This window comes from Micromys minutus (genome assembly GCF_963924665.1).
Source record: "Micromys minutus genome assembly, chromosome: 7".
Classification (NCBI taxonomy): Eukaryota; Metazoa; Chordata; class Mammalia; order Rodentia; family Muridae; genus Micromys; species Micromys minutus.
The window spans coordinates 56881381-56905783 of NC_137976.1; the positions used below are offsets into that span (position 1 = coordinate 56881381).

The 24403-nt window shown below is 42.6% G+C and overlaps 1 protein-coding gene across 2 annotated transcripts; it reads right to left on the reverse strand.

Annotated features, from left to right (window-relative positions):
• Nucleotides 1-5806: 5806 nt before the first annotated feature.
• MIX23 (mitochondrial matrix import factor 23) lies at nt 5807-24364 on the reverse strand. 2 transcript variants are annotated; one of them, XM_080918986.1, is made up of 5 exons: nt 23949-24364; nt 14426-14551; nt 12276-12422; nt 7966-8025; nt 5807-6075 (listed from the first exon to the last, which is right to left on the reverse strand). In XM_080918986.1, exons 1-5 carry the CDS (start codon nt 23997-23999, stop codon nt 6025-6027), a joined length of 435 nt encoding a protein of 144 aa, XP_080775112.1. In that variant the 5' UTR covers nt 24000-24364; the 3' UTR covers nt 5807-6024. The 2 variants fall into 2 exon arrangements, with proteins under 2 accessions (XP_080775112.1, XP_080775113.1); XM_080918987.1 differs by lacking the exon at nt 14426-14551.
• Between the last annotated feature and the right edge of the window lie 39 nt (nt 24365-24403).

The window sequence follows — 24403 nt, forward strand, 5'->3', positions numbered from 1 at the left end:
GTCCTTCCACTGCCAGTCTTTATGTGCTCTTAAAAGTTAACAACTTCGGGGCTGTAGAGACGGCTCAGTGGTTAAGAGCACTGACTGATCTTCCAGGTGGTCTTGAGTTCAATTCCCAGCAACCACATGGTGGCTCACAATGATCTGTAATGGGATCTGATGCCCTCTTCTGGTGTGTCTGAAGAGAGCAACAATGTACTCACATAAAATAAATGAGTAAATCTTTTTTTAAAAAAATTAATAACTGGAGGAAATAAAGAGACAAATAGAGGACCAGGGATTAGAGAAAAGATCAACCAGAGACAGCCTCACCTGGGGATACACCCCATATGCACCCAATAATCCAAGCACTATTGCTGATGCCAAGTAGTACTTACTGGCAAGAATCTGATATGGATGCCTCCTCAGAGGTTGTGCCAGAGATATACTGATACAGAGGAGGATGCTTGCAGCTAACCATCAGACTGAACATGAGGACCCCAATGAAGGAGCTAGAGAAAGGACTGAAGGAGCTGAAAGGGTCTGCAACCCAATGGGAAAAACAAAATTATCAACTATCCAAACCCCCACAGCTCCCAGGGACTAAGGAGTTCACATGGAAAGACCCATGGCCCGAGGTACATATACAGCAGAGGATAGAATTTTCTGATATCAATAGGAGGAGAGGCCTTGAGTCCAGCAAAGGCTCATTTTCCCAGTATAGGGGAACACCAAGGTGCTGAGGTGGGAGAAGGTGGTTGGGAGAGGGAGCACCTTCAGGGAGGCAATGGGAGGAGGGAGGGGATTATGGGAAAGAGACTTTTAAAAAAGATTTATTTATTTATTATATATAAGTACACTGTAACTGTCTTCAGACACCAGAAGAGGGCATCAGATCACACTATAGATGAGCCACGATGTGGTTGCTGGGAGTTGAACTCAGTACCTCTGGAAGAGCACCAGTGAGCCATATCTCCAGCCCATTCACTATCTTTTCATTGGAGAATGTAAGCCATTTGCATTCAATGTAATTACTGACAGTAATGACTTATGTTGCTATTGGGCTGTTTTCTGGTTGTTTTGTAGATAAGTTGCATCTACAAGAAGGTGGAGGCAATGGGAACAGGGCAGTCAGTACCTTCAGCACTATAAAAGATCAAGAAATTTCTCTGTAGGGTTATGCTTCTACTTCAGAACTTTGATTGCTACCCAGCTACAAGGGAAGTTGGGCATCCGATAGACAGAGCTGGGGTTCTATCAGTAAAGGGGAAATGGAGTGTGGGACTAGCAGTATCTCACACATTCTGAAAACTTGGAAAGCACAAGGGGTTCACAAACAGAAGAAAGCCAGCAAGTTGAGGGTATGACAAAGACCCGATTGTGGAAGTCCACATGAGGGACATCTAACCTGAGAGGTAGGCATGGCTTAGTGAAGTGAAAGCCAAGACAACAGGTAAGAGCTGGTCAGGGGAGAGTGAGCAAGCTTAGACATTCGAAGTGACACTGGGTCCTGGCTAGAAGCAGAAGGCAGGGGAAGGGGACAGAGGGCTCTGTGGAGTGATGGCAGGAGGGAGCCAGGGCATCAGGGACATCCATCTAAAGAAATCTGTATTTAGCTTTAAGTTAGTGAGCGGTCACTGAGGGGCTTTTCATGGGGCAGCTTTTGCTTGCTGGAGTTTTAAACTGGAGTGGAAACAATTCATTCAGTAGCAATCATTTCTAAGTACCAGTGGACTAGCTATCCCCCGGTAGTGAATCAGGAGGGAGATGGTCACCCAGGCCTTATCATCTCTCTTCCACAGAGTACTCTCAAGTGGCCACTGCATCTAGGAGCTGGCTGCTTAGATCTTCTCCCAGCGACTGCTAGAAAATTCTTATAAGATATTGAAGGAAAAACCAGAGGAGAGTTTTCTTAGACTCTAGCAAATTATTTCTACCTGGAACAGCAGTTCTCAACCTGCGGGTTTCAACCCCCAACCCTTTCACTGGGGTCACCTAAGGCCATCAGCATATCAGAAATTTACATTAGGATCTATAACAATGGCAAAATTATAGTTATAAAGTAGCAATGAAAATAATTTTATAGCTGGGGGTCATCGCAACATGAGGAACTGTATTACAGGGTCACAGCATTAGGGAGGTTGAAAACCACTGTCCTAGAACGTAACTTTAAACTGCTATAAATACAACACTGAAGTTGATAAAACAAACAGGTAACATAGTAAAACCAATAAAATGCAGAATGTAAAAATCATAAGTCTTAAAACCTTATCATTAAAGCCTCAGGGGCTCAAGAGATGGCACAGCTAAAAGTGTGTGTCGTACAAGAAGAAAAGTCCTTTGGTCCTCAGTTGGGACTATTAAGGCAGGACCCCAGGGCTTGCTGGCAGCCATTCTATCTGAATCAATGAGCTCCAGGCTCAGTGAGGGACCCTGTCTCAAAAGACTAGGGTACAGAGAAAGTGAGGAAGACACTAGACATCACACACGGAAAAGCAAACCTTAAATGTTCTCTTTGGAGCACCATAAAACTTATCTCTGAGAACCAAGGTTTAAAGGAGTATAGGCTGCAAATGGTGAAGCACACTTTTAATCCCAGTACTCAGGGCCTGAGGCAGGAGGATCACTGCAAATCTGAGGCCAGCCTAGGCTAGTAAGACTCTGACTCACAGGAGCATGGCCAGGCATGGTGGATCGGGCCTTTAATCCCAATCAGGATGCAGACGTTGGCCAGTCTCTTCAAGTGCAAACTCAGTCAGCCTTGTCTACATAGTAAGCTATAGGCCAGCATCAAAGCATGTATATGCACACATGCACACACACACACACACACACACACACACACACACACACACACACACACTGGCATGCACATACACGTGCTCAATTCATTAACCTCCCAAGAACATAGAAGTACAAATCAGAAGTTGTATCATCACACAAAATATTTTCTAAACCATCTATTTTACTCAGTTTCTCTTTCTTCTTTCCCTTTCTCCACACAGATAAAAGTTGACCTTGCTGGAAAAAAAAATTATTTTCTACTTTCCTTATTTTTTTTCAATGTTTATGCTTGGAATGAATTCTAAAGGTTTGATGAAATTTAGAGTATTTCACAAGGCTAATTAAGTATATATACAAAGATCACAAGTAAGCTATCTGACTCTAACGTTTGATTAGACGCCCTAACCCTAGGTAACATGGCCACTTTATAACTGAAATGAATCTCCTGTTTATATGTTATTCCTGAATATGTGGGACATTAGCAGACTACTTCAATAATAATAGTACAAACCGCTCCATTCCCAAATAGCTTACATTAGAGACTAACATATTACAACGTCCTTAATTACAGTCCTGAATATACTTCATCACCTAATTAAATTAGCTCTTCTAAGGCAAGGGCATCATGTTCCCCGACCAGCAATCATCTATGACTTCCCTGACTTCCTGATCTATATTTTTGCACAGAACCTCGCATAAACGTTTCTTCATGAGCCTGTCTTCTGCCAAGTAAAAGTCAAATTCGTCTCTGAATATTGGCCTGTTGTTTCTCTCAAGTAAAAGCAGCAAATCCAAACTGCTGTGAGGTAGGGATTGTGGACAGGGGTTTCAGCGAGCAAATCTGCCTTCCAGAGGGATGAAGGAGTTTCATCTTCCAACCTGAAGCCTTAAATGCTATTGACACAGGTTTGGTGTATTTGTTTATACTAATTCACTCACTCCAAGCTGAGGTAAGTGCTCAATTAATGTCACACTGGATTAATCTGGGCACCCTAGCATGACTATATGAGCCAGAAGGCACTCTGATGTGGCCACATAGGAGGCTCAGACAATCTTAGGCGAGAATCTGATTTTCCTCGAGAATGCCATCAAGATCCTAGCTGTATCTACATTTGAATCATCCAGACTTCTATCTCACATCACTTAAAAATTGTTACAGACCAAATCCACAGAAAAGATTTTCAATAATGTCCTCTTAATTTTTTTTCTCATTAAAAAGGCTAGGTGGTAATTATAACCAACTTTTTTGCCAGATAGGATTTATGTAGCTCACGATATATAGACCAGGCTGACCTGGACCTCAGAGGTCAAGTAAGCTGCCTGCCTTACTTCCCAAGTGCTGCGATTAAAGGTGTGTGCCACCTTAAGATCTTTTCTGTTTTGGAGTGGGGGTGAAGGAGGAGGCTGGAGATCAAATCTAGAGTCTTGTATGTATTAGGTAGGTAAGCACTCTCCTGAGCAAAGTCCCAAAAGGATATATCAGTATCTCCAACACATATAGACACTAAAAAGTTCTGTCGATGAAACAGGGAACTCTTCTGCCTCCATGGCTGACTTCCTGGAACATAATCTGATGAAGATCATCATGCTGCAGGCTCAGAAGCCAGACAAGCCAGAGCCGACATGCTTAATTTAAATCATGACTAAACAGAATCCAAGCCAGCAGCACATCTGTCCTCCCTAATCACATCTGTGACTGCTACATTACAAGGCAAGAGTGATAGATCAGCCAATTGCCTCAGAGGAAAGCAGGATTATGGTAGAGCTAAGAACCCTTTAAATGCAGCTGGTCTGGCTTATAGCAGGAAAGAAAGTCAGAGAGACTGCAGAACCGTGAAGATTTAAAACACCATGGCTAATGTAAAGATGGAGAAATAGGGCCCGTATACTGAGAAATGCGGGGAGTCTCCAGGAACAGAATGGGACTTCAGTTTTATAACACATGCCTCTAAATTCTGCCACCAAACTCCATGAGCTCAGAAGCAGTCTTCCCCTGCTTCTGTGGACACAAACGCCAGTCTCATTCGAAGCTGCACCCAGCTTTCAGTCTATCTGGACTTTGGAGCACAGCAAATATGAATAGGATGATACTAAGCAGCTAACCTGTGATCGTCTGTCCCATGGCCACTGAAAGCTAGTTAGTACTTGCAGTACAAAGTACTTCTCTTCACTGCTGGAATCCTCAGATCCAACAGGGCTCTCACTTTAGTCATTTACCCTTTTCCCTTTCTAGAGCTGATGCTTTTCTTTCTGTCCATGGAAATCTGTCCAGGAACCAACATCAACCCCAACCCAAATTAGTTTTATATGTAAAAACAAGATAGATGTTTTTTGAGACAGGGTTTCTCTGTGTAGTCCTGGCTGTCCTGGAACTCACTATGGCTGGCATCAAACTCAAGAGATCCTCCTGCCTCTGCCTCCCAAGACCTGAGATTAAAGATGTGCACCACCACAGCTTGGCTCAAGACAATATTTCTTTTATGAGACAGGTTCTTGCTATATAGTTCAGGATGGTCTCAAACTCATAATACTCCCACATCAGCTTTCCTCAGTATTGGATTCCGGGCATGAGTCACCACACCCTGCTTTATAAGGAAAACCAGTATTTGTTTGGATAGGATCCAGGCTGATTTTGTCATTTTTTTTTCCTACATTTATTTTTATTTTAGAAGTACAGGAATTTTGCCTGAATGTATGCCTGTGTATCACATGTGTGCCTGGTGCCTACAAAGGCCAGAAGAGGGCATCAGATCCCCTGGGACTAGAGATACAGACAGCTGTGAGGTGCCAGGTGGGTGCTGGGATGGAACCTGTCCTCTGGAAGAGCATCCGTGCTCGGAACTACTGAGTATCTCTCCAGTCTGATTCTGCTCCTTTAAAATAAACCCAAATGACAAATACAGAGAAATCAATCTATAACCCAAATCTATACTGATAAATCTGTGAAACTCAAGCAGATGACATGGAAACTCTACAGACTCTTGGAGGACTGACATCTCAACTTGCAAAGCCACCAAATAAATATGTACCAGAGTCAGAAAATTATTTTAATAGTTACAAAACATTTTTTACAGAATCGGTATAAAATAGCAGTTGATTATTTTATAATTATGAGAATTAGACTTGAGGTCTTGGCTGAATGGGGCTGAACCAAGCAAAGGCCTTGGCCTGCTGGCTCAGAGCCCACACTCGGAAGCTGGCCCTGCTGACGTCTGTCATGCTCAGGCAGTGAGATGACTGGCTCATTTTAAAAAACTCTCTCTACTCATTCTTTGGAGGCTTGAAGTGAATTCGGCAGCGTTCATTAAACACCTAAAACATTCAAACAGAAACAAAAGTCACCCAGATATACTGTGTAAATCAGGCCTGGATATAAATTCAGAACAACAGATTTGGAGGATGTTACCATTTTTGATCCAGGACTAGGAAACAGAAAGTTTCTTTAGCACACCAAATTACGTATATATACCTTGGTAACATTCACTAGACAATTTCAGGGCCCATTTGCTGGCTGGACCTGCCTTCTGCTAAACTGTGTGTATTTATGTATTTCTTGTTTATTTCATCAAAAATTGTTTTGTTGCTTCCTAAAATTTGAAACAACATATCATAAATGTTGAGAATGCCTTTATGACTACATGGGGCTATGCTACAGAAAGTTTTTGGTAGAACAATTCAGAGAAGGTAAAAGGTTTAAAAAGGCTAAGGGAGCCATTAGCATTCTTATGTGAGAAGACTTTTGATGTATGTTAAAGAAAACACACACATCATACTTCTGTTCTTTAACAAAGGCAACTCAATATAATGAGAAAGTCACAGGCATGTAAAAGCACCCCCCACCATGTAAAGGACCTCAAATCAGAGGCAGATGCTCACTGTACACCCTGAACTGTTTTAAATTTTCTATTGAGTCAGGGTTTTGTTCTGTGGCTCATACTGACCTTGAACTTGTTATATAGCTTGGCTTGGCCTGAAACTTAGAATCCTCCTTTAGCCTCTTGAGTTATGGGCCACCAAGCCTGGCTAAATTGTGACTTTTCTGTGGGCTGATAGACAGAATAACACCCTCTCAATGCCTAAGTGCAGCCACTGTTAAGTGTCTTGAGAACACTTAGGTTTGCTGGAATGTAATACCACTGTACTGAAGAGCACTTGGGACACCACATCCAAAAGGTTTCACTCTATCACGATTTGCATGTACCCAGATCCTCCAGACAGGCTCTCAAAAGCCAGGTATCTGGCTTACCCTTCTCCCATCAAAGTCCCAGAATAAATATGACTTCTGAGAATGTATGAATACACAGTCATTGCCAAAACCTTCCAAGCAGCACAGCTGATGCAAGGACAAGTTCAGGCTACGTTTTGGCAAGGGTGGCAGGATAAAGAGATGCCATAAGACACAAGTTACAGTCTGTAATTTAGTCATGCCTTCACATGCTGTGAGTCTTCTTTAATTTAATGACACAGTAAAGAGCTGGCTACAAGTAAGTAGAAGGTGACTTCACTTACGACTTTAAAACAGTTAACAAGCCTGGCCATGTATATAAAATCTGGAAGGTCATACACCAAGATATCAACACCACTTTGCTTAATGATTACATTTCTTTCTAGTTTGTGAACATTGTGAAACAAAATTATTTCTGTAACAAAAGCTCCTATCGAGATAAGCAGTTATTAAATGCCCAGCAGCTAATATTTAACCCCAAGCAGATTTAGTAGGAGCAGGGCAGAGCTAAGTCTGCCTGATCTTTCCTTCTCCTGGGACGTACTTATCTGAGTGTCTCCTCTCCTTAATGTTCCCTGTGTAAGTGCCTTCAGTGAGACTCAGTGGACATTAATGGACACAACTGCAGAATAATGCTTGCAACTCTGACTTTATGAAAAGTAACTGCACAAGGCTAAGTTTAACAAATAACCTCTGTAAAAGTTCTCACTCAACTACAGTAAGAACTGATGTTAAACATGCATAATTAGTGTTGGGAGACACAAAGAATGTATCTAACTCTGCTCTGTAGGTGGTCACAGAACCCCATGTGCCCATAGAGCCATTATGCTTGCACAGTGAAGTTAACAGCACTCACACCCTCAGCGGCAGCTGGGGCTTCTCTGTTCTCAGAGCCTGCCTGCACTGCCTCCCCTGGCTGCCTCCTGCTTGTCCAGCTTCTCTCCTACTTCTCTATAAAAACCAACAGTATTTCCTACCTTCCAGCTCCTGTCATTTACCACTTCTTCGACATTTAGTTCTGACTGCATCCATTTCAACTGCAAGAGAAAACAAAACAAAACATCCTGAACTGTGGAGTTAGAACTGCAGTCCCAGGGCTAGAGATGGTGAGGGGGTGGATACAGGCAGATGCTGGGGACCTGCCTCAAAAACTAAGATGGAGAAAAGACATCCTACATAACCTCTGGCCTCACACACACCATCTCAGGAGACCATATCCCCACATATGCACGCATATACAATATAAAATCAATTTCTGCAAAGCATATGCAATATGCATTAATTAATAAGCTGTCATTTTTGTTTGAGCTCTCAGAGACACTGGCCCTGGAAGCACTGTCCCTCCACAACTCAGACCCAAACATGTCTGTCTCCAGTGTCCTGTGTATAGGGATGAGCTGGCCTTACCCACTCTGTGACAGGGAGGAAAAGAGCAGCAAACCAGACCAACAGTAGTTTCTCTAAAAACAAACAGAAAGTAAAGCACTTCTAAAGGATGTCACCAATGCTTCTGTGAAGACAGTACCATGCCTCCAGGGGAAGGCAGCCAGAAGCTCAGCTATAAGAAGCTCATCCATGGAGAATGCTCACTGGCCCTGCCAGCTTACTGCCTCCACCTGTCAGCTCCTGCTGGGCTATGAGGGCAAATCTGGTGAGGTTACTTCCCCTCGTTAGGATCTGTTATTCCACCTGGAAGCCTCACTGAAGGGACACTGGGCTGCCTGGGACTCCAAGTGGAGAAATTCAATGGTGTTCCACGTGGGGTGGCAGTAAGACCTGTGATGGAGAAAGTGAGGATGTACCCAAAGAAACCAGGCCTCCCGTGTGTCTACTGTTGATCAAGGGAGAAACATTTTCTGTACCTAACACTGGCTACAGGCTAGCACGAAGGCAAGCGTTCTCAGCTCTCTTCTGCCTCCTCTTGTCTTCAAAGCACTGACTGCAAAAGAAACACGGACACCTCTGTAGGTGTTTGTCAGGAATTTTATGTGACCCCTGCCCCTGGAGCACTGAGGTATAAAAATCCAAGATGTTTGCCTAAGGGCTGGAGATGGCTCAGCAGTTTAGAGCACTGACTGCTCTTCTAGAGGTCCTGAGTTCAGTTCCCAGCAACCACATGGTGGCTCACAACCATCTGTAATGAGATCTAATGCCTTCTTCTGGTGTCTGAAGATAGCAACAGTGTACTCATACATACAAAACAATATTTTCTTAAAAAAAGAAAAAAATAAGTTTGCTTAAGACTTGCAAAAGACAGAGAAAAAGACAAACAGAAAATTAATACCAATGGGGTACAGATAATCTTAATTTGCTACATCATGCCATATATAGAATTTGAATTCAGTTCTTATTTAAAGAAACTAAAAACAGTAAGTAGGTGAGAAAGATGCTATGGAGGTGGAAAATATAAGGTAAGTTTTGATAAGGAAAGTTAAAAAGAACTTTCTTTGTTCTCTTACTATAAAACTTTAAGTTGTTAACATGAAACCTGGGGTGAGCTAGTTCGGTGTTCCCAGGCCATAGTCACACATTTGGTTCCAGAATAAGCTAGCTCTACTTGAAAAGGGGTTGGGGGTAAGAATGAGAATGTTTTAGATAAAAAGGATTTTATATAGTAATGCCTGGAATTTTCCAAATAAAAAAGATTAAAAACAAAAAAAACAGAGACCTAATATATAAAAGGCTGGAGTAGGCTGTACAAGGTTTGTGGAGGATGAGACTTAAGATGATATGCTTGGCAATTAAAGTTTTTTTTTTTTTGTTTTTTTTTTTTTTTCCTTCTACAGGCGTTTATTGTGGGTTTGATTGCAGTAGCGAAAGGCAATTAAAGTTATTAAGATGCCTTCCCACTTACTAGCTTGTAACTTCAGAGCTGCCAGTTAGTCCCTGCATCCTCGGTGAATGAGGAAGGCCTGGAACTTCTGAAGGACTCCTTCAGATTCCATAACCACACAGCTGTAGTATTTCCTCATCTGCTGCAGCATTACTCACAACTGCCCTCACTGGCTGGGAAGCAAACCTGCAAACCTTACGTTTAGTCACTGCTTGCTTCCGATGTCCCTCCCTGTAGTCCATGTGGCTGTGCCTTCCAGGCACTAAGGGCAAAGGGGCAGATATGAGGGCTGAGCAAACAGACACATAGTCACTCCCAATGACAGGGCTTTGCTGGACTCTGCACTTCACTAGTAGCCCTACTCTGACGTTTCAGTGTGACTTAGCAGTTCTGTCCCACACCTGGTCAACATCATTAACTCATGCAGGAAGTAAGGGTAGCATGGCTGCTACATGCTCACACCATCGCTAGTTAGGACCCACTGGGCTGATCTGGACAGCACAGGCTGTGTCTTTCCTCCATCACTAGTGAAGCTAATGGATGACCTTTCCTCATAGTGGAGGACAGGTTTGCAGTCATGTTCTCAAGGTAGAAAGCTCAGAGCTACTTATACCCTACAAATTGTACAAAAGAACCTACAAATGACCCTGAACATCACGGGGAAGAACAAGGCCTATTTGAACATGTTCTCTACCTAGAGACTCCATCACTGAGTGAGCAGAATAGCTGAGAAAGCACAGCAGCCTGGCCTACTTGCTGTGTGCCCCTGTGCATCTGGTTATACCTGCTAAACAAACACCAAGCTCCACACTACTTACTATTAAAAAAAGGTTCCACATTTGCCTTTTCAGTCATCTGACACTCAAGAACTATAAGTTGCCCACTGTGCTATCTTAAACAGACAACTGTATTGATGACTGTATGGTGGTCATGTAAGAAAAGTCTCTGTTATTAAGAAATAATAAATGGGCTGTTGAGATGGACAAACGGGTAAAGGTACTTGCTACCAAATCTGATGACCTGAGTTTAATCCCAGGAACTCATGTGCTAGAAGAAAAAAGAACCAGCTTCTCCAAGTGGTCCTCTGACCTACATACATACATACAAATAGATTGAAAAATAAGAAGTTATAAAATTAAGGGTGAAAGGATACAAGTCCTTGAAATCATTCTAGAGAAGAGTATGTATGTATCCACAGGGGAGAGGGAAAGGGAAGGAGATGAAGACTGTGAGGCAGGTAAACAAGGGATCAGGGAGATCTGCATGGGAGACCTTTACGTTGTTTTGCAACTTTTCTCTTAAGTTCGGAATTACATAAAATTAAAATGATACCTAAAAGTTCCCTAGAAAAAGAATAGCAATGTGTTCCACGTAACAAAGTGTAGCCAGCTCTCTGTATGATCTGTGAATTCAATCAATTGAGGATCAAAAATACTTGAGGTGAAAATCCCACACGTACCAAACATGGATACTCGCACTAGCTGCAGTCAGCACCTGCGGGCGACTTAAGTACAAGGAGGCTAGGAAAGAAGTAAAACGCAAACGCCATGCCATTCCCATGTGGGAGCTGAAATCTGTGGGCTCTGAGAGCACAACTGTCCTGTAAGCCACAAATAAGCCCTAGCCGTAACTCTGCCTCATTAACTGTACTGCGTGAGGAAGTTTCCTTTCACATGTCGATCGCTGAGTGAGCACGAGTTTTAAATTACCTTTATAATTTACTTAGTGTATGTGTCTATCCACAGTGAGCAGGTGTGGAGGTCAAAGGAAGACTTCTGACACACTCTCACAAACTCTCTCACCCACCCACCATTCCTCTCCCCCCACCCCGTGTGAGTGTGTGTGTACGCACGTGTATGAGTACACAAGTGTGTACATGTGAGTGGAGGCCTGAAGTTCATGTCATGTGTCTTCTCCACACCACACTCCACTTTGCTATGGCTGGCCCTGGTACTAGCCAATTCTCGACTGTCTAGCGAGCCAGCTTGCCCAAGGATCCCGTCTGCCTCTGGAGTGCTAGGACTGCAGGTGGCTGATAAGCCACCCAGGATTTTTGTTGCTGTTCTTGCTGTTGGTTTATTTTAATGTATTTGTTTGACAGTGGCCAGCAAAGGAGATCAGACCCTCTAGTATTGGAGTTACAGACGGTTGTGAGCCTCCATTGGGTGCTAGGATTAAAGCCAAGATCCTCTGGAAGAGCAGTCAGCATTCCAAACTGCTGAGCCATCGCTCCAGGCCCAACCACCCAACTTGTCCAATGGCTTTTCAAGGTCCAAACTCCATAGCATAGAGTTCTACCTTCATAGCAAACAATTTATCCACAGATTCATCCTCCCAACCCTGTCCTGATCATTTTTTAAAGTAATAACCATAACTTACTTGAAATTGTGCACATTAAAACTCCATTTTGAAGGCTATATTTGGGGACCTTTGCCTTAGAAATGCTTATCTTACCTTTGTCTGTTCTTTTCTAAGTTGCTTTAATAACGTTAAGTCATCCAGGTTCTTTTCTCTCTCTTCTCGGAGACTTTTTACTACTGCTGAGGTCTGGGCTATACAGTTCTTTATAACTCTGTCCCTACTGACGTGAGCTGCCATCAACTAAAAAGACAAAAGAATGAAAAGGAGAAATCACATTAATTTGTTACATTTTAGTATTGGAAAAAAATTGAGACTTCAGGAATCTAATAATTTTAAAAACAATTTTTAAAAATCTCTGCAAGAGAAAACTGTTGGTTGGATTGCCTAAATCAGCTAGGATGGAAAGCCTCAGAAGGTGCGGAGGATGAGGCCAGGGTGCTTCCTTCCATAATCCAGGCCAGTATCTCCTGCTCCTCCATCCCACAGTACCCAGGCGGGCTTGCCCTTCGGCCTCCTGCCCATCCTTGCTCTCCTCACCACCCCTGCATGTGTTCCTCTACCTCACTTCTACCCTACCGCTGACTGTAGTCTCTCCTTTTTTGTCTTTCCTAGCTGGTATCTGTCTCATATTACTAACAAGGGAAAGATGTGAACAAAGGGATACGGAGAAATTCTTAGTTACAATAAAGAAATATAAAAAATGTTACATTTAACTATGCAATCAGAGCTTAGTGGCTGCACCAGTTGTGTGCGTTGACTGCAAGGATAACTGACAGAAGCATCTCATAGCCCTTTCTCTGAGTAACACATTCAGCAAGAGAGCCTCTCCCCTCTTGCCTTGGGTAGGCAAGATGTAATGGTCATGGTTCAAGTTCCTCTTCCACTCACGCCTGGGGAGGTCTCAGTGAAGTTATTTAATTTTTATTATGAAAAGCCTTTCGAGGTTAACTTTCTAAATTTATGCTTTAGCTCTCATATTCTTTCCTATAAAGAAATGTCACCATTAGGGAATGCAGATATGTCTTCATTCTATAAACAACTTTGGATGTTCTGGACTCCTTAAGAGACGACACTCAAGAAGAGATCTTAGACCTAACCTCTAGAACAAAGTTACTTGAAATATGATAATGAGCACTCTGTCAAGTGTATCAAAATACACAGAACCGTACTTTTCTAGTTCACTAATCCTCTACAACACTATGAAACTGAGGCAAAGGGGGGGTTATACAAAATGCTCCGTCAGCAACCTAGGAAGCAGCGGATGTGAGATCCGCATTGCTGAGCTACTATCAACCCCGTGCTAACAGAAGACTGGACAAGGGAAGAACTAAGCAGTGGCCACTACACAGGGGGAAGAGCCCAGAGTGACCACACATTTCCAGTTCTTTAGTCAGAGATACCTCAAGACATAAATGCACTACCAAACATCCCACAGTACGTTAGGACTTGGAGCTCCCCAACACACTTGCCATGACTAAACCATAAAAACACCACACCTTCTAATTTTCCAAAACCAGTCATTTACCTGGTTGCTCAATAGAATGACAGACTTTAACTAAACAAAGAAAACCAAACCTAAGATGCCAGTAGGTAGTGTTCCATATTTGATAAAAATTTGTCCATCAAATGACCTTCTTCCACACCTGCAATCCACTAGAAATCCACACAGTAACCATGGTAGGAGAGTATAAAAAAGCATGTGCCATTTGAGTTTTAACTTCCAACTTAATGGAGGGGCATCAGTAAGGTATGACATGGCTGTACCATTTCCTTCTCCTTTTGCAAATTCTAAAGAGGACTGGAGCAGATAAGGAGAGGGCAAAGCGTCAGGAAGGTATTTGTTAATACCTGTGGCTTTCTCTTCCCTTTCTAGCATACACTTCCTCTCTCCTTCCTGACAACAGAAACAACAAAAACATAAAAGGCCCGCAAGGCTTCCACTGTTCTTGCCATTAGGTGCTTGGCCTCTTGGGACTGATTCATTCGAGGTCCTTGTGCTCATCCATGCACTGTGTATTTACACAGAAGGCCATGAGCACACGGGCCAGAACACTGCTGCCCGCTCTTACAGCCACCTCTTCACAGATTTGTGCGCACACCACACCATGTCTGGAGCTGTAGAAACCATATCAAAATCAGTGTGCTCCCACCTTCAGGTGTATACAAGATGTCATGTGTCAAAGTATATATCAAAGGTTATAAATAAAAGAAACAGTAAAGAGAGACTCCAGAGATAAACTTACAGATTCGTACAGTTGTTTACAGGTTTGGCTGGCATCGATTTTCCCTGCAAAGGAAGCTGTTGGAACCGTAGTGTTTAATTCATGTACTATCCTGTCATCAATTGTCCTCATCACCTTGAGTAATTCCTATATATATTTAAAATAAAAGAACAGATAAAAGAATATAATCTCAATGAAACGGTAAGTGATAAAAGTCAAATATTTAAGCAAAAGGAATAAAACTTGGATCTTTTACATAAGAGGATAACAAGACACACAGTACTAGCAAATCTTTCTCTTTAACACGATGAGAGGTGGGCGTGTACCGGTGATTCTAACCGAGGACTCTGTCTAGCGCTGTGGCTCAACAGTGAAATCCACTGTCTGCCATGATATTAAGCAAACTCTATCTTCCAACTCCAGCACAAGGCCAGAAAGGGCTCTCCAACCTGAATACCACTATCTAAATCCACAGGAGCCCTGCTCTAGCCTAACTTTGTAAATGTGGGGCTGGGGGACACAAGGGCAAGGCTGGTCAGCTCATAGATGCAAAGCAGCCCACCGCCAGCCTTACCTTGCAGATATTTGACTTTCTACTATGACTGTAGGTATTTTTGTGATTAAAAACAACAAATTTGATACTAGAGAAAAACACACTTTGGCTTTTTTATTCGCTAAACTGGTAGGAATTAGTTGTAGCTTTTCTTTAGTAACCCAGGTTCACATTTCTCCAGGCTTAGCTTTCCTCCAAAGTTTCCAACTCATAAAAACCCAATCCAAAGAAAAACAATACAAAAACGTATTTATTACTACCGAGTGGCTGGAGATGTGGCTCAGCAGTGGTGCACTTGCCTACCTCCTGGGAGGCCCTCAGTTTTATCCCCAGGAACCTACTGCATCCCAGAGAGAAAAGTCCAAGGAGCTCAGAGTATACTGCACAGCACAGGTGCTCCCCACGTCAGGCTTCTCCTTCCTCACTGCTCACTACAGAAGGGACAAACTGCACTGTCCTCAGTTAACAGGACCTCTGGGCTGAGTTTCAAACTATATACACTTCTTAACTGTAGCACCTCCTATAATACAGCACTCCCCACAAAATGTACCAGGAAAGAACAATCACATTACACCATAAACTTCCAAATCACCATTTGACCTCAACATGTGTTAGAGCAAACTTCACCTGATCATGTTTCCCTCAACATACCATCCCCCTTCTTTTCCTTTGTCAAAGTAAACCCAAGACTAAAAGCAACATTTTCATTTCCCCCTCTTACTAGTTACAAGCATTCCTTATCATTAGTGAGTGTCAGTCTGTCAGGCCTGCATCCCCTGTATCTAGACATGAGCTCCAGCTGTGCCACACAGGAACTCTGGTGGTTGAAGACAGCTCTCCAGAAACTTGTGAAATGTTTCCATCTGCCCTAAGGAGTCATTTCTCTTGCCTGTGGAAGAAGGGACATGTTGTATATGAAAGCCCATCAGTCTCCAGGCTCCCTTGGTCCCTACTCACACATTCTTGTTCTTCATCTAAAAGTCCCCCCAGCTACTCATCCTCCTTAAACCCCCACCCCCTCCCTACCTCCCAGCAAAGCTCTCGGCTGTCACTGTCTCTCCCCCTCCCCCTCTCTGATAGCCCTGGCCATGACCAGTTTTTTCCTTTCTCTGTCTCTCTCATTCACAATAAAAACCTTCCTCTTAATCATTCCACAGAGTGGCCATTTCAGTGGTTTCTTTACTGCACCCTTCACATGCCTTCCTTATAGAAAAATTTAGAAAAATATTTAATTACCCAAAGTTAGCCATTAGCAATGTATTAACAAGTTTTATTACTTTATACGTATTTGTGAAGTAACATTTTGAAAAATGACAGTGAACACTTTGCCTGTGTTACTAAAAACACTGGACACCACCCTAGTGCTGGGAATCAAACCCAGATCCTCATGTACGCTAGGCAAGTACTCCATCACTAAGCCACTCTTGGTTTCCTTGAAGACACTTTTAATAGTTCTATAAATACTCTGTCTGTGGAGGAGTCAAAAATGTACTGCCATTTACAACCATTTAATCAGAGCAGAGTCTGAATTCTGTTCCTACCACTCCATTCACCTTAAACTGCTGAGTATTTTAATGGCCTGTATGTAGATGATCTCAATACAGAAACAGAGTAGCTTTCACAATTTTCACAAGTTACACACATAAATCACAGGGCAGACTTGTGAGAAAGCCCAACAGATAAAGGCACTTGCTGCCAAGCTAAGTTCAACCCCCAGACCCACATGGTGGAAGGAATCAGTTCCCACAGGTGTCCTCAGACCTCCACTCACTTGAGTACACTGCACATGATTCCCTTCTCCAAGTAAATAACTTAATGAAAACACCTCAGGCAAGTAAGGCAAAGTTCATTATCTTGTCTCCGTTTCCTGTATTTTATTTTGTTGACAGTATTCTTTGCAAAATTCTTAAGGGAAAATCTCAATAGAATTCTTAAGGGAAAATCCCTGGGCAACTATCACTTTAAATAGTATGTCATATAATGTAGGATATACAATGTCTACCAATAGTAAATTCCAAACAGATGATGGTAGCACTTGATGAGTGAGAGGGAAGAAAACAGCTGGGTGTGGTAGCACAAGTCTGTGATCTGAGCACTCAGGAGGCCGAGACAGGAGAACCAGGAGCTGGAGGCCAGCATGGGCTCTGTAGCAAGAGTCTATCTCTAGGAGGGGGAAAGACAGAGCCAGCCTAACCTACAATAGGACTGCTTTTTCCCACATCCCCTTTAAAAATCTCCTTCCAATTCTTCTCTGTTCACAGTGACTTATCTTGTGGCCAGGTTTCAGTTGCACGTCTTGGATAGTTTCCCTTGGCCAGGAAAGCTCTCGGCAACTTCCTTCCTTGAACAGTGTAACGGAGGAGCAGAGTGTATCCTTTTACTAACTCACAGGCCACTCAAACAACAGCTGCTGATAGAAGTACCGTGGGGAAGAGATCCCTAATCCCACAGAATGGAACATGATCAAATTGGGATTAAGGGCTATTTTGGGTAGGAAGATCAAGAAATGCCTCTGACAAACACTGGATGTTCTCTCTCATATGCAGATCGTAGCTTCAAATCTTACAGCATTGTGTTTAGCCTGGGATGCTGCAGAGACCAGGAAGCTACAAAGGGGACATAGGGGACATTAGAGAGAAGGAAGAGTCTTAAGGGAGGTGTGACAGTAGGCCACAAGTGAAATGGGAGTAGGGGAGAAGACTGGAACAGGCCAGAGAGAAGGCAGAGAAGACAGTGTAGAGGAAAGTGTTAACTGAAAATTATGAATTACGAAAATTCCCTAATGAAATTTACTTTGTAAGCTTTTAAAAATAGAGTTTGCTTTTTGAAAAGTTTGAAAAGAGGTACCCTGCATGGGTGGATAATGGTCCTCCCAGAAGCCATACATTATACAAAAATCCCAATGCCAAGTGTGGAATACCTCCCTTCAAGCTGCTAGTCAGTGAGACCCGAGAGCCCACCAACAATCCAGGTGACTCTTTACTCCTGGTTGCCCATCAGACTACTTGGGAAGGTCCAATTGCTGAAGACGCTATACACTTTGGTCACAGGACATAAAGACACCAAGATGAAACTAAGCAAGACTCATGCTCCGAGGTGGCTTAGCTTTCACACAGCTACAAGGTGCTAAGGTTCCTTGGGAAGAGAAGTCATGAACAGCCTTACCTAGCTGTGGGCACCATGAATTACAGTGACGACCTGCCAGGCTAGAGGTAAGTAACCACTCCTGCAACAGTGGCAAGACACATGAAGATAACCAACTATTTTCTGATTGGACTTGAGACCTGCTCCACAGTAAGAGTTCATACCTGGTGTTGTAAACCCAGTTGAGAAAGCATGGCTGAACAGGTCACAGGCCCTACTCTGGGAACCTGCACCTGTTGTGTCACTAACAGATGTGCTGTCAGGACGCCTCTGAAATACACATGCTCATACCCACGAGCTGTGCTGCTCTCAGTTGTCAGCGAAGCAGTGTGAGCGTCTTTTTGCAGTGGATGGCAGCTAATGCAAAGACTCATAATTGGTCAGAGTGCTGGCAATAAGTGACTATTGGTTGCTTGGCCCTAAAATCTCTAGTCACTCCAAGGCTCAGGCACCACAGAGAAGATGGTGGAAGAATGTAAAAAGCCAAGTATGGAGAGGGGCGCTGCAAAACAAAGTTTTCTGAATATTATCAAGGCAGAAAAGAGCAAGAAAAAGAGGAGAAAGGAGGAAGAGAAAGAGGAAGATAATAAAAATAAGTGGGTTCTAGCATGGTCTTTTTCTTGTCGATAAAGCATTTAACCTCCTGTATAAAACTCACTCCTATTAAGGAAAAACAGTGAGATCTGAAACTGTAAGATTTGTTTTTAAGGCTAGAGAGGTGGCTCAGCGGTTAAGAGCACTGGCTGCTCTTCCTAAGAATCCAGATTTGATTCCTACCATCTACACAGTGGCTCACAGCCATCAGAAACTCCAGCTCCAGGGGACCTCACACCCTCTTTTAGGCTCTAAGGGCACCAGACATGCAGGCAGTGTACAGACATACCTGCAGGCAAAACATATAAATAAACTGTAGCATATGTTACAGGATTTTAATCTTTTCTGAGCAGCACAGGAAACAGTGAGATGCTCTGAGGATCTGAAATGGCTGCCTAGAAAGTGGACACTAGCACAGACAAGCAAAGAGACTGACTAACACAGCAGTGCAGGCCAAAGATCACACAGCTTAACATTTGCTGAGCTTTTACTGACGCTGAACTTTAACCAGTTTTTTAGTCTAAATACCTGCAATAACTTTTATCATGCTAAACGAATCCTCCCAATAAAACAACGTAAACACACTATTAAGGTCTTCACACAGCAATGGAATTTGTCTGTACTAACTGGCAGTGAATCTACTTTTTAAACAGTATCAGCATGTGCGGCTGCATATGTACTATGGCATGCATGTACTCAGAGGACAACTTTGTGGACTCGGTTCTCTTCCCAAGTTTATACAGGTTCTGGGTATCAAACTCAGGCTGCAATTAGGCCTGTGTGGCAAGCACTTTTACCTGCTAAAAACCATCTGGCTGTCCCTGAACCCACCCACTACTACTTTTGCAATCTTACCAACAGAATCTATAAATGAGGCCTGCCAAATACACCATTTTCCTCCCTTTCCTGTGTACTAGATTACCAACCTATGACCTAAAACTGGGCTTTTGATACAGCAGACACTAACATGCAAGGTTACTTAAATTGAAATTCTTAATTTAAAACCTTCAGTTACCACAGCGTACTTCTGCTGAAGAGCTACATGTTAGCAGCAAGTACTACATGCATACAGCACAAATGCAGAACATTTCTTCCACCGCAGGAGTTCAACTGCACAGAGCCAAGCAAGTGAAGCTGCATGTTACACAACTCTGAGAACCTGAGCTCGATCCCAAAATCCACACAAAGGTGGGAAAGAACCAACTCCTCAAACCGTCCGTGGATAAGACATAGGTCCAAATGTGTGTCCTGTACTCTCCCACCATGCACACAGCGACGCGGTAACATTTTAGAAGAAATTTTTAAAAACACAATGATAGTATCTGTACTGATGCAATTTGTTCCAGGATTGCTGAGAATTATAAGTTATTATTAAATGTCATGAGTAGATTACAAAGGCCAAACCTCTCACCAGGCCCATTTCCTTACAGTGGAAGACGCATTGAGCTCTTATGTCAACTCCAGGAGGACCTAGAACAAAGGCTGGGTAGTGTAAAGTCAACTTAAAATCAATATGTTCACCCAAGTAAATGTTCCTAATAGAAGTACAGAAAACCATTCTGGAAAGAAACAGTGAGTTGATTTTGTCCAGAAGAAACATGACTTGGTTCTCAGCTGGGGAGAAAGAAAAGGTACTTCAAAGTGAGTGACAGGCACAGGGACGAAGCATGGGAAATAGGAATAAGTTAAGAGTAGTGACAAGACAGAGGGTTCAAATACATGCTAGATATGGAAAGAGGCCAGGAGAAAGAAGCATTTGGAAGACTCTGTCTAGAGGCACTTTAGAAGTTTTGTTGTGTTTTGTTTTGTTTTCCAAGACAGGTTTCTGTGTGTATAATTCTAGCTGTGCTAGAACTCACTATGTAGAACAGACTGCCCTCGAACTCAGAGACCCACCTACCTCTACCTCCCAATTAAAGGCATGTACCACTACTGCCCAGCCTAGAGATGGTGTGCCATGCCAAGTCCTTAGAGCTTAAGATTTTAAATTCAAGAGAACATAAAAATGACTAATGAAAGAAAACTTATCCTAAAGTCTGCAAAAATCACAAGTCCCACATGCCTCTGACTCCTAAGTGCTGAGATTAAAGTTCTGAACTACCACACTCTGGTACACAATGTTTTGCTTGCCTGGCCCTTGACTGTGTTCTCCTAAGAGTCTAAGGAAGTCAAAATTTTTCAAGTTTTTGTAATACTGGTATAAAAAAAATATACTATGCTAAAAAGTGTATCAAATATCATCATGTACAGGGCATACTTGACAAGGTGATAACTGACCATCGCTGTATTATTTTGTATTTATGTATTATCATGCTATTCTTTCCATCATTACTTCATTTTCCTTCTACTTCGCAGCTTCATAGATCTGTTTACTGCATCCCAATTGCACCAAGAAGCCATGACAGGGATTGGCTTAAACCTAGATAAGGCCTAATTACTGTTCATATTTGCACAACATAAAATCACCTGTACCACATTTCTCAGATTATATCCCCATTATTAAGCAATGCATGACTGTACAGGAAATGTTCTGCTGTGTGCAATTACCTCTGCCTAGAATTCAGCTGGTATTATCTAAGGCTCAACTCAATTATGACCTCGTTTTCTTTCTTTCTGAGTTCTTATGCACTAGTTCCAGAGTCTTCTTCATGTTTTAATCCTCATTTGAAGCTCCTCATCACATACCCTGTCTACCATAGTATCTACCAAAGCCTGGTAGCTGGTGAATACCTGGTAGTGACTAAATGTTTACCCTGGAATGCATGGGAACGCCCTAAGTCCTTGTAGGCAAGGCTTTTGGGGATGAAAGTTAAATAGAGGTCACAACCTGGCACAAAAATAATTTTCAGGTACTTGAGAGGCTGTGACAGGACTCTTGAACCAGCGTTATTGGGGTCAGCCTCAACATAGTGAGATCTTGTCAAATACACACAGACACATACAGATACACAAATGGAGGCCAGTAGGGCAGGAACCCTAATCTGCCACAACTGGGGTCCTCATTGGAAGAGGAAGAGATATTAGTGATGCTGCTCCAGCTGCACAGACAAAGAAAAGGTATAAAGACAAGGTGAGAAAATGCCCTGCAAGCCAGGAAAAGACCTTACCAGAAGCTAACCCCAACACCACCCTAATCTTGGACTTCTGGCTTCCAAAACTGCAGGAAACCACATCTGTGTTGTTTAAGCACTTAGAACTGTAGTGTTTAGTAATGTCAGCTTGAGCAGGCTAAAAATGTACCCAAATAGTTATTGAATATGTGAACATGAGATATGAGGTATTCGTTTTAAACTTTTGGGGGGGGGGATTCTATTTCACTTTGGAAACAGGATGTCTTCTGGGAATGTTGCAGTGAAGAGGGGAATACAAAAAGTTTAAAACTCTTTTTGATATCTTTTAAGCATAAAATACATAGCTGTGTGAAAACAAAATCAGAGTTACTAATAGTTGGAACGTAACAGAAAGTGACAGGAAAGCCCATGAGAAAACTTTTGAAGATAAAAGCATCAATTTTGATGTTGACATAAGTTTCCCTTACAAGAATATATCCGTATCAAGGAAGGAAGAGTATTTGTAAATACCTCTGCCTTACATAATATGCAACATAACCATCCAAAAATAGTAAACAAGTCCTGAGCTTTAGTTAGTGATATGCATGCAACATATTTAAAAGTACTCTTGATTTTTGTTTCAAATAACTTTAAAAACCCTTTTTCAAATTAAAAAGTGGACTAATGGGTTGAGAGGTAACAGATATAAATAGAGAGAATTAAGAGTCAGAGCAGGTATAGCAAATCACTGCCCACAGAATTTTGATGTGGTTACACAGAACATTCATGGTACAATTCTTTCAACATCTCATAATTATGGGGTAAAATCCTACCTAATATTCACAACAACAAAAAAGACATGACTTTCAGTTTCTTTCCACTGACATTCAGTGCAGGGCTTTCCACAGTTAGGATACTTATATACAAAGTGACCTAACAGCTCTTGAGAATGTTAATTTTGATTAGTAATTTGTGAGAAACCCAGTCAACCATGACTTATAATTTTACCAAATTCACCTAAATGTAAATGCCATACTAATGTTTTACATTATTACAGCACCTTCATGTATGTTCTGGTTCTGTGAAGGAGTGGGAACAAAAAGTAATGCCTATTTACACGGAGATTAAAAGATACACTAAGGCTGGTTCTGGGTAAACAGGACTTTTAATTTTTAACTCAGATGTTTATTAAATCTTTTGACCAAGGGACTGGAGAGAAGGCTCTGTCTGTTCTTGCAGAGGCCTCAGGTTCAATTCCTAGCGCCCATTTGTTTGTAACTTCAGTCCTAAGGGATACAATGCCCTCTTTTGGTCTCCATAGGTACTGCACAGATGTGGTGCACAGACATACATGCCCACAAAACACCGGCACACATAAAAATAATAAATTTTTAAAATCTTTTGGCCAAACTACTTGCCAAATAAATCAGTTTGATGAGGTTATCTTCAAGAATACCACTACCTACAAGCTATTCGAAGTATTAAGGTTACTACTACAGATAGGGAAATGATGACATGTTTAACAAATTTTACCATCTTTACCTAAAAGGACACTTTTAATCGTCGTGTTTTCTTTAACTTCAACTCTAACTTAATAGCAGAATTGTCATTGTAAATTGATCAATAACCGGATCGTTATTCTTGGGTATTGGACCTTTGATATTTTTAGTACAAAAAAGACACATTTTCCTTAAGTGTTACATCTTCTCTCAGGATCAAGAAGGCAATAGCACAAACCAAGTATTTAACTTAACCCTCCCTCTAAACTTGCAAATACTCGTTGTCTCACTAAAAAAAAAAAAACGAAAGGCGCTATGCCAAATATTTTGTTTTATCGAGCACACAAGGTCTCTCACTTTTTCCTCTCCCACAAAATCTCAATTTAGAAGTGGGAGAGGAATGGTAGAAGCTGGGAACGAAGTTCAGAAAACTGCTGAACTATTAACAAACCCGACCCACAGCTTCAGAGCTCGGCTTTACCACTCCGGAAAGATCCGGAGGGCCCCAGGCACCTCCCTGCACTGTGCACCTCCGCTTCCCAAGGCCACCCTAGCCCCCATGACCTCCAAAAGTTCCCCTATAAAAAGCTCTGGACAGTCTGCTTTTCCTACAGTTTGCCTATCCTCCCTCCCAGACCAAAGCACCGACTAGGATCTGGGGACAAAGGCTGGACAAGCTTGCCACGTGAGGAAAACCTCTTCACCTGGAACTCGGCGAACTCTTCACAGTTCACACCGCCACTGGGCGCCGCCATATTGGACGAACGCGAGGACCCCGCAGCTGGCCAATCACCGTGGAGCAGAGGTGTCCGCGGTGCTGCCTGACAGCAAGTACTGTTAGCCCCGCTTGCCTTCTACTCTGAACCTAAAGCATAGAGGAATGAGACCTCGAAGAAGCCTTGAGATACAAGGGCGTTTAGGGCGGTGAGAACTAGATGTTTTTTAAAACATAGGCTCCCCTCGGACATTCCCTAAGCCAGGACGCCATAAGGCCCTGGTCCCCGACTCCCTCCGCATGTGTGACTCGCTTGAACAGCTCTAAAACACTACTCAGCGCTTCACAGTTGGCAGGCATCGCCCTTCCTCCTCCGCCTTCATGCCCGAGCAGGCAGGGCGCTTGGCGGGGTCCTCTGCTCGTCGCGCACGTCCCGCACGCCCG